This window comes from Boeremia exigua (assembly GCF_020726555.1).
Source record: "Boeremia exigua strain MPI-SDFR-AT-0100 chromosome Unknown C7974scaffold_10, whole genome shotgun sequence".
In the NCBI taxonomy this organism is placed as follows: Eukaryota; Fungi; Ascomycota; class Dothideomycetes; order Pleosporales; family Didymellaceae; genus Boeremia; species Boeremia exigua.
In genome coordinates this window covers 832,929-842,984 of record NW_025763527.1, presented here as the reverse complement: position 1 = coordinate 842,984, position 10,056 = coordinate 832,929, and the positions used below count along the sequence as shown (strand labels likewise).

The following is a 10,056-nucleotide window of genomic DNA, read 5'->3' as shown; positions in this document are numbered from 1 at the left end:
GGTGTAGTGGCAGCGCGGAGAGCAAGTCAATAGACAGCAGGCGTCATTGCAGCGAAGGGCCCGCTCAAAGAATCTCACAACGCGACGACGCGACCCACTAACGCGTGTGGTCGGCGCCAAGCCAACCAAGCTTCAAATTCCGTCAGGCATCACATAGTCATTGCTTTAACATTGTCACAGATCGCAGGGGTTACATGTTCTGCCGATGCACGTGTCCAGGGTGCAATGAAGTATCGTTGAAGGCTCAGCCAGCCCGAGAGCTTCAGCTATACATTAACTATTTATACCGCTCATCCGCAGCCGTCAGCACCTCTATCGTTGCTGGTCTACGACCTTGCAGCCGTCAAAACCCAAACGCAAACAAGCTAAAGAAAATGCAAAAAGTAATGGGAGTCGCGTATGCCAGACAACGTGCACCCAAGCAACGCCCGTTTGCAGCTAAGGCAAGAGGAAAGAGGAATAGCAATGGTGTATAAGTGAACGCCTGATGCGCAACATGGTGGGGAATATTTTTATATACAAGTCGTTAAAACAGTGGAAATGCGGCGTCGTCACCGTCACCTTGGTGGACTCTTTGGTGGTGATTTGAATTCTGATGATTTTAGTTCCGGTGAGCTTTTTGGTGAACTTGTGGTTATCGCAGGTACAGCTGGTGCGTCATGGGGGTCTGTGGGTGCCTCCTCTCGTGTAATCGTCGCACGACGGATGGCGTTCCTTAATCGACTTCCTATGTTGCCGGCTGCCCCGGTTGAGCCGCTTTGGCTGCCAGTGCGCCCGACATAGCTGTGTCGGCTGTGAGCTGACTCGATGCGAGTGAGCATAGCTGCTGAAGTGAAGTCGTTGCTTTGTTCGAAACTCGGCCTCACACGGTCCATAGACATTCTTGCGCGGTCGAAGCTGGGCCGCACGCGATGATTTTCGTAGCTGTTAAGTGGACGACCTTCAGAAGACATCCGAGGCGCCGCAGGGAGTCCTTCCATCGAGCGGCGATATGTGTAGTCGGTGCTGTTGCTCCCATTCTGACTCCGAGGATTATGCGTTGTGGCAGTTGGCGCTACGGAAGGAGGGTATATGGGTCGAACATCGTCATCGGTAGGCTCGGCGTTGGCGACCTTGTATTTGTCTGCATCGGCTACCGGTACAACCGGGGCAGCCTTACCGGGTGGAGGGGGAAGGTAGCTAGTGTTGTCTTTCAGGTAGTCAAACTTTCCTTGGCTGACCTGTTCGCGGATGATGTCGACGTCGAGAGGGAAGTACATCTTTTGTGCAGCCTTGAAGATGAATCGCGGAAGCAGACACATGATTGTCGCAACGAGAACGTACGCCCAAAAGTTCAAAGTCCCGTACACTTCCGCGCCAGCCTTGTAGAACTGAGCACTTCCAGTGAAAGATGTGTAAATGCCTGTCCAAGTCCAAACCAGGATCGTACTGATGGCGACGATCAGTAGCATCAGCCAATCCCATCGATAGGTATTGTAGAGGACGTAGATATTGGCAGCACAGACAGCAGTGGTTGCCGCGTATACACCCATGCGCCTGTACTCTGCAACGTCCAGACCGTTTGAAGTTGAAAACGTAGCAGGATAGAAGATTTCGTATACCAAGAAAAATGCGATAGCGGATTGGTAGACGCCGTCAACCATGTATGCCCTAGTGCTAGTCAGTAGATGTTTGCTGATGAAAAACAAGTAACATACCAGAATTTGGGCTGAGTCCACTCCTTCCGCTCAATGCCGCGACGATACAGCTGGGGGACTGCAAGCGAAATCCTGTCATCGACGTCTTGGTCCAGTACACCCATTACAATAACTGGGAGAGAAGTGAAAGCAAGATTGAAGAAAATGATGTACGTGTAGTCGAAGATGTACTGGCTGTCGAAGTTGGTGTAGATCTGATACCAGAAAAGGGCGAACGTCCAGACGATGTTCTATAGACAGGTTAGCACATGCTTCGATGAGGTGCCTTTCCAGACTGACCTTGTAAAAGAAATTGGCAATAGTCTCTGCCAGACGTCGGTAAGACCACCGACCATGGACGAGTACGAGGCGAGTCAAGAAGCGGAATTGTCCGATGGCGTAATCGGAGGACATGACAGCTGCGCGGCCCTCAACACCGGCAATACCGACACCAACGTGGGCTTCCTGGATCATGGCGACATCGTTGGCACCATCACCGATGGCCAGCGTTAGACAATCGAGACCTGTCTTGACCATATTGACTACGGCAGCCTTTTGGCTGGGGCTGACACGACAGCAAAGCACAGAACGACAACGTCTACAAAGCAGAAGGAACTTTCGCTTGAGAGTATCATCCAATGCAAGTTTGAGAGTGTCGCCATCAATGATGATGGCATGGGTCGGTGGTGGGGGCTCGTGGTCGTCTTGGGCAGCCTTTAGCTCTTCTGCAGAACCCGTCAAGCCGAAAATAGCCAGCTTCTCATCGAGCTGAGCTTCCAATGAATCGATGTTGTCATCTGTGACCTTGAGGATAACGAGATCCATGTCGTTGTCAAGAAGGTTACAAGAGAATCCGATGTTGATGGCTGTTTCGACTTTGTCGCCAGTCAAAACCCAAAGTTTGATGCCGGCTTGACCAAGAAGCGATATCGACTCTGGTACGCCATCTTGCAGTCTGTCTTCGATAGCCGTACCGCCGATTAGCCATAATTGGTTCTCAATTCGGTCGGACACTTCCTCAAGTCTTTCCTCTCGATCAGCAATAGAATTGGCGGCGATGTCGTAGTCCTTGTTCCAATCAGCATACTCCTGCTCGCCAAGTTCCTTCTGCGCGATGCAGAGAGTTCGAAGTCCTTCTCTTGCGAACATCTCAAGATGTTCACCGGTGGTAACACGTAGCTGTCTTTGCTCGTTGGGGATCAACCGGGAGTAAATCATGCTATCAGCACCCTTGCAGAACAGCATGATCTTCCCATCAGGCATTCTGATGATCGCGCTCATACGTTTTCGGGTGGAGTTGAACTCCAGTGTGTTGAGAACTTGATATCGACGCTCATCACCAAGGACGTTAACGATGAGCTTGTCGTCTTCTCGACCGACGAAGGTGAATCCGACGTCACGAGCCGTTGCAACAAGCGCCGCCTCATCAGGAGACTGGGCCTTGTACTCGATCTTCGGAGGGTCTCCTGGTGTTCTCTCGGTGACAACGGTGTGGCAGAGAGCAAGTGCAAGCATGAATTGTTCGTTGGCCGTCTTCTGCTCTGCACCGGACGTACCAGCAAGATCATCGACGTAGTCTGGTGCAACGAAAGTGAGATCGTCATCTCGCAGGTAAGGGTTGTTGTGCAATTTGCGGCTTCCCTCGAGCATTCGCACGCGGTCGCGAGCGATTTGCTCTCGGGCGCGGGCACCTTCAACTTCGACGTCAATGCCTTGTCTTCTTTGCATACCAGCTTGAGCTTCGGTGTAGGCCTCGCCGTATGGGACACCGTTGATCGTGCACTTCTTGAATTCCATGACATTCTGGGTTAATGTACCTGTCTTGTCTGAAAAGATGTATTCGACCTGTCCGACATCATCCGATATATTCCAGGATTTGGGTGTGCAAGGGTAGTCGAGCTCTTCGTAGTACATTTGAACGTCGCTGTAAATGAAGAGCGCCTGCAAGGTACGGATAATTTCCAAGGTGATGTAAAGAGAAATGGGGACCAAATTCTGGAACAGAATAACACCAGCCCAGAAGGAGATGACACCATCTGTTGCTGGGCTTCCGCCGTAGGAACCATACTCGAAGACTGAATGTGAGGTATCGTCCCTGGCCCAGGTGACACCGAGAACGATTCCAGAGACCAAACACATTAATGCCAATATGATAAAGTTGTAGATGACGTTCCAGTTGAGATCCTTCGAGATCCTAGCGCGCTTGCTAGGCGTCACACCAGAGTTGATCATGATCTTAGTCTCCTCTCCAGTGAAAACAACCACGCCAAGTACCCATTCGGTGTTTCGCAGCTGGCAACCTCGCAGGAGAAGGTTGTTGATCGAGACGGGCTCAGCCATTTCATAGGTGGGGGTTTCTGGATCCTTGGGATTATGCTGCTGCCACCTGATGACAGCGCTGTAAGAGTACAGGTTCGAATGTGGGCCTTCGCTCTCAATAGCGAATTCGGCGCGTTCGCAGTGGCGGGCGTGCCGTACGTCGCGTGTAGAATGCAGAGCGTTTCTAACTTTCAGGTTCGTCTCTCCGTCCAAGTTTTTGGTCTCAACATAGCAAGCGCCGTCGTCCGACGACGTCGATAGGACAATAACGTCTGCAGGGATTTCCTCGTCGTTGTACAGGCGGATGAAATCACCGACCTGTACGTTCTTCCATGCATCTTTCTTGAAGCGAGCGGCCTCTGGAGAAGTCTTGAAAGGATTGAGCACGCTGCCCCAGAACTTCTTGGTCGCCGTTCCCTTTGAGTCTGCGCCTCGAATCTTATCGCTTTCGCCAGGACCGGTCGCGCTAGGTGGAGGCGAATGGCTAGGCGACGCGCCAGGCAAAGGCGAAGGAACCGGGGTCATCGGAATGCCCTCCTCCGCTTCCATGTACGAGGACCTGCGAGTAGCGACCGAAGCGCGGCGAGTGTCGACGGAGGAACGGAGGCCGTCGTTGCCACGCTCACTGCCCTCTTTGCCCTTGGCATTCTTCTTGCTGCTCGCTTTCTTCATGAGCCTGTAGGTGACGATGATGGTCTTCGTGCACGCCTTCTTGAACCTCCTCCACGGCGAGATGGTGTCCTCGGCGGTGTTGACATTGTTGAAGTCGACCAGTCGGTGCACGGGGGCGTTGTTGAGGTCATTGTCGAGGATTGTCCTCCGCCAGTCCTCGACAGCGTCCTTGATGGCAGTCACGACGATGATGACGATAAGGGGCACGGCGTTCAGGGCGGGATTCGAGGCTCCGAAAATCTGGAAGATCTGCAGCGGGAGGTGTTAGCGCTGCACTGACCAGGCGCAGGGAGATGAAGGTGTACGTACGCCCAAGATAATAATAAACAGGAAGTAGATGTTGGCAATGTTGTGGAACTGGAACCACAGGTTCTTCGGCACGAAGCTTATAGGGGTGTATTTGGCGGTTCGTATCTTGTTGCGCGCGTACGAGTGGATCGGGGTGCCGTCCTCGTCGCGTTCCGAGGGCGGCAGCGGCACGTTGAAGTAGACGCGGCGGCCAGAGTCCTCCTCGTCGTGACCGGCATCGGACGACGCAGGCGACTTGTCGCCCTCGAGCCCGCCGAGCGAGCCGCCCTCTTTCCCCAGCGAGTCGCGCTTCTCGCCCGAGTTGATGCGGCGGTGCAGGCGCTCCTTCAGCGAGTGGCGCTTGTTCTCGGCCTGGGTGCCCGTCGCGCGGTGCGTCGCCCAGCGGATGCGCTTGACGGGGTTGGAGATCTCCGGCTCGAGCTCGGCAAAGGGCGGCTGCAGACTGGGGGCGTTGTTGGTCGAACTCATGGCTGCTACGAGGCGGCGGCGGAGGTTCGGGGGTGCTGCAATGGCCGGCCGCAGCCGGAAAGGCCTCTATGCAGGCAAATTCGCCAATGCGCCTGCGGGAGCGAGAGCGCGAGGGTGCAGAGCGTGGCAGACGGGCAGCCGGGAGGCAGCAGACGGGCGGTGGTGGGTGGTGGGCGAAGGGGGTGGGTGCGAGGCCAGCGAGGAGTGGTACGCGGGCTTATGCAGATATTATGGGACCCCGGACCGCGGAAGGGCAGCGACTCCCATGCAACACCAAGCCTGGGCGAGCGAGCGGCGGTCGGCGAGCGAGTCTGGTGGGCTCAGTGGGCGGACTTTGTCTGGCACAGTGCAGGAGTCTCGTCCAGCGTCAGTGGCAGCGGTGCAGCGGTGCAGCGGTGTCGTGCGGCTCGAGGCGCGGGAATAGAGAAGTAGCGGAGGGCCCGGACACCAAACCTCTCTGTCTGATTGCACTCTGCGCGTTGCTTACGAGCGCATTCGGCCGGGGTGCACGGCGTTTGCGCAGAACCGTGCCGAGCGTCGCCGCTATGCTCTGGAAGCGCTGCAGCTCTTCGTCCGTCAGCCCGTCTGCGGTACAGTGCCTGGCGCGCTCGCCTGCGCCGCTGCACCGCGACTGCACGACTGCGCGCTCGACGGCGACGCTGCGTGGCCTCAAGGCTGCCCCCAGGCTGCCTCCAAGCCCGTCTCGCCGCGGTGCCAGGCCCGCGACCGTGTGCGCAGTTCGCTGGGCTGGTCGCTGGTCGCAGCCCTGCGCCCTGCACGCCGCACGCCGCGATGCTCCAGCCCCGGCGCCCGTCAGCACCATCTGGCAGCGTCATCCACCCGCGAGCCCACGCTACGACACTGAGTATGAGTAAGCTGCCCTGTGACGCCGTGCCATCCAGCCGTCGTCTCTCGACCGCTTTTGACCGCGTTTCAGTCGTCAGCGCTGCGAGCACGGGCGTCGCAGCCTGCCTAGCGGCTCGTACGAAGAGGTTGTTAATTTAGGCGTGGCCGCCAAACATGTAGTCTGCGACTGACTGTGCAGCCCGCCCATGTCTGGTGCGGTGGCCCTGGGAGGCCTTTGAAGATCAATGCGAAACATTCAAACGGCCTCACCAGCGCTGCCGGCTATGCACTGCACGCTCGCTGCACGCCCGTACGCGCATCCATAGCAGCTGCATTGCTCGCGGCTGCCCTGCCGTGCACGAATTGCACTCTACGTCTACACGGTGTTCGGATGCGGAGAACAAGCATTCCGCTGCACGTCGTTGCGCGTGCCCGCCTTAGCCTCCCGTTGACGAGACACACCTAGGCTTCTCATCACGTGATCGCGCGCCATTCTGCTTGGACGAGCCAAGCATTCTGCACAACTAACCCCACTCCGTCACCGCGTCGCGTTGCCGTGCTGTGCGCGCAGTGTCTCTGCCGTCATGAAGCGGCAGCACTCGTCAAACAACAAAAGCATTCTTCATTTCTTCAAGGGCGTCCCACGCACTGCACAAGAAAGCCCCCCAGGTACCTCGCCTTGCCTGCCGCGCCTGTCGCACGGCCACGGGTAGTTGCAGCCTCAGGCTGATCAATCTAGCAACAGCAAACACCAGCACCGACCATGTCTCGCAGCCACCCCCGTCCGCTGGCCCAGTGCTGCCAGCATCTGTGCCATCCTCTACAGCTAGTGCTTCTGCATTCTTAACTTCGACAGCTTCCACAATTGCAGATGCACCAGCAACCGACTCTGTCATGACGTCGATCGAGACTCCGCCAAACACCTCACAGATCTCTGCAAACTCGGGCGCCAGCAAGCGAGTCCTGTCACATGGACAGCAAGTCGTCCTGAACTCTGATTCGGACTCGGACTCTTTGGGCGACCTCGACTTCGGCCTCCCTGCGCCGAAGCCCAAGACCCCGACTCAACCCAGTCGGCCGAGTCGCAGGACAGGATTCGACGCGCCCGAGCTGCGCCGACCGCCCAAATCAGCTAGGAACAATGGCGCACGATCCTTTAACCAGCTCATGGAGACGACACAGAAGAATCTGGTCACGGAAAGGAAGATCCAGGAGGGAAAGGCTCATCTGGACAAGGTGGATGAACACCCTGCTCTACTGCCTGCAAACTTGGACAAAGAAACGCTTAAGCATGCCATTCAGGACAGCGATGACTCGGACCACGCTGGTCGATTGCTCAAGGCGATGCAAAGGACCAATGAAACCCAGGCCCAAACAGCCTATCACTTCTTCGAAGACACCCCGAGCATGCTTCTACCTACACCGTTCCCAGAACAAATCCTGCCAGCCCATGCTTGGACTACTTGTTTCAAAGGTGCGTCCCAGACTACGCACAACGGATACCGCTAAAGTCGAGTCAGAACCTTCCACTCGAGATCAGGCCTTCTTGACTGGTTTCGCACAACAGATCTTTCGCCTACAAGCGCTGCCTAAGGAGCTCGCTATTTGGATGATAGATCAAAGTAAGGACAACTGCTGCTCCAAAACGCAACTGCTAACCTGGCTCAGTTTGTCTAGATCCCAGGGAGGCGCTCGATCAGAGATATATCGAAATACTCATGACACACGATGAGCAGTTGCAGAAGCAACTCAGCCCGAAGAAGCTCGACTTTATGTTCACATCGCTTGGTGCTCACATCGACAGTCTCAACGACAATGCTGAGATATCACCATCTGAATTGCACGCACACAGTGAACAGGCATTACCTCCAGCGCTCAAACGAATCGCCATTTTGCTCACTTCTGCTGCCCCTTGGTATGTTCGCTCCGAGAATCACGAGGCTAAGACTAAATTCTGAGAAGGCTGCATTCGAGGGCTAGGATCCACGCATTTTACTTGTTGTGTCACACCTGCTTAGACGATCGTGTCTTGCATGACCCGGACATCCTGAACTTGGTCCAAGATGCTATCGAAGCAGTCATCTGCCAGTACGCTGACAATTGCAAGTTGATTTCTGGCGTAGGAAGCCCTCTACCGGATGATTTGCACTCTCTGATCACATCCCAGCTCACTCACACTATTCCAAAATTGCTTTCGCGCGTCACAAATCCTCTTTTACAGGCGAATCTTATACACGCGTTCCCGACGAGATCACCATTGACAGCCTACTTGCAACGGCATCTGGCTTTGTCGTTCTTGTTGCACCCTCTCCCTGTCAACATACCCCTTGCAGATCCACAGTTGCCCGTACTCATTCACAAATATCTGGGAACATCATCGCATTGGCGTATGAGCAAAGACACCAATCACGGCTTTGTAACAGCTCGTATTACCCTTCTAGACATCGCAATTGGGCCTGGTCCAATGACAGTCCCGTACCTGCCGCTCCTCAGCCCTCCACCCTCAGAGGCAGGTTCTTCACCACCCTTAGCACCAACTCCAGCGTCCTCGGAAGTCAAAAAGTTCAATAAAGAGGTAGACGCTCTCGCACAACATGCCAAAATTCTCGGTAATTCCATTATCGAGACAGGTGGTGCGCTTGATCTCACCGCCTTGGAAGCAAAAGAGCGCTGTGAGAGATTGTTTTGGAGACTACAACACGCCGTGCGCGTTGGCGGGATGAGAGCAGAAAACGTCTTTGGAGATAGCGATGACGAGAAACAACTGAAGGTCAGAAAATTCTTCAAACCTCTTTCGAAGAAAATTGTCCCGACGGAGAGTGTTTTCGACGAGAAAGGCGATACCGGGTTATCAATGTAGAGCGTAGAACGTGTGTTGATGTCAAGGCCAGCACAGGAAATGTCACTTGCAAGCACCATCCAGCTATTCAATACTGAATAAATCTCTCAAATTTGACATGCCACATGAATTTTCATGTGAGCATGAAAGTCATCATTCAGATCCAGTCTCATAGACATTTCCGTCCATACATCAGCAACATCCCAATCTGGCCCACACAGAACTGGAAGCATACCAGGCCAGGACATGCGTTGCTCAGGGGGATCTACAGTCGCGGCACTCTTCGCCCGAGCACGCACAGCAACCAAGCATCCTTCGTCCGGGCTCCACCGCACTTCGCAATCTCAGCATCCCACCATCACACGCAGCCCGCAGCAACCTCTCCCGTGCCACAGCGCCAAGACAGTCTAGAAGAGGAAGTGCGTGATACCTCTGCTGGAACCTGCATTGGGCAATACTAGACTGCCTAAGCGAGGTTTGAGCCCACGCGCCTCCGCGACAAAAGAGTGGTGCTGCGTGCGTGCGTGCGTGAGCAATACGGTGAGCCTTGAAAGTAGTTTCTGTAGCTCGGCCAACGCCAGCGAGTGGGTGGTGCAGTGGTGAAGCTACCTAGCTCGCAATCCCATGTCTGCATGCGCAGCGTCGCTGTACCGCGGCGCGCTGCGCTGGGTGGGTACGGTGCTTGGTGCCTTGCTGGAGTCGTGAGCGCTCGCTCGGGACGCCTGACTCGCGCGCGACACGCCCGCGGCGCAATGTCCGCCGGCGAGGGACTCCTGTCGCGCCTCGTTTTGATTCGGTGGGCGGGGCGTTCTTGGTCCGGTCGCCGGTGTCGAGCGCCCTGGGTCTCCCGTGGAACGATGCAGGTGTTTGAAGTCTGGACGCTGCGACGGGGACAGGGGTCTGAGGCCTGTGGAGCCCGGATGCTGG

The 10,056-nt window shown here is 55.5% G+C and overlaps 2 protein-coding genes across 2 annotated transcripts; one reads left to right on the top strand and one right to left on the bottom strand.

The window, feature by feature from the left end:
- Nucleotides 1–516: 516 nt before the first annotated feature.
- On the bottom strand, nt 517–5,604 carry C7974DRAFT_36077 (uncharacterized protein). Its single transcript, XM_046139699.1, has 4 exons — nt 4,977–5,604; nt 1,977–4,916; nt 1,698–1,927; nt 517–1,650 (listed from the first exon to the last, which is right to left on the bottom strand). Exons 1-4 carry the CDS (start codon nt 5,442–5,444, stop codon nt 558–560), a joined length of 4,731 nt encoding a protein of 1,576 aa, XP_045994018.1. The 5' UTR covers nt 5,445–5,604; the 3' UTR covers nt 517–557.
- An 892-nt stretch (nt 5,605–6,496) lies between these two features.
- On the top strand, nt 6,497–9,263 carry C7974DRAFT_36034 (uncharacterized protein). The gene is made up of 5 exons (XM_046139688.1): nt 6,497–6,959; nt 7,030–7,764; nt 7,811–7,912; nt 7,959–8,205; nt 8,253–9,263. The coding sequence occupies exons 1-5, from the start codon at nt 6,875–6,877 to the stop codon at nt 9,148–9,150; spliced, it is 2,067 nt and encodes a 688-aa protein (XP_045994017.1). The 5' UTR covers nt 6,497–6,874; the 3' UTR covers nt 9,151–9,263.
- The last annotated feature ends 793 nt before the right edge of the window (nt 9,264–10,056 follow it).

What these genes read in the sequence shown, in the direction of transcription:
- C7974DRAFT_36034 (XM_046139688.1), top strand. Translation starts at nt 6,875, where the DNA reads ATGAAGCGGCAGCACTCGTCAAACAACAAAAGCATTCTTCATTTCTTC. An exon ending in TTGGACTACTTGTTTCAAAG is followed by an intron (nt 7,765 to 7,810) that starts GTGCGTCCCAGA and finishes AAGTCGAGTCAG; the next exon opens with AACCTTCCACTCGAGATCAG. An exon ending in TATTTGGATGATAGATCAAA is followed by an intron (nt 7,913 to 7,958) that starts GTAAGGACAACT and finishes AACCTGGCTCAG; the next exon opens with TTTGTCTAGATCCCAGGGAG.
- C7974DRAFT_36077 (XM_046139699.1), bottom strand. Translation starts at nt 5,444, where the DNA reads ATGAGTTCGACCAACAACGCCCCCAGTCTGCAGCCGCCCTTTGCCGAG. An exon ending in TGTTTATTATTATCTTGGGC is followed by an intron (nt 4,917 to 4,976) that starts GTACGTACACCT and finishes CTCCCGCTGCAG; the next exon opens with ATCTTCCAGATTTTCGGAGC. An exon ending in TGGACTCAGCCCAAATTCTG is followed by an intron (nt 1,651 to 1,697) that starts GTATGTTACTTG and finishes GACTAGCACTAG; the next exon opens with GGCATACATGGTTGACGGCG.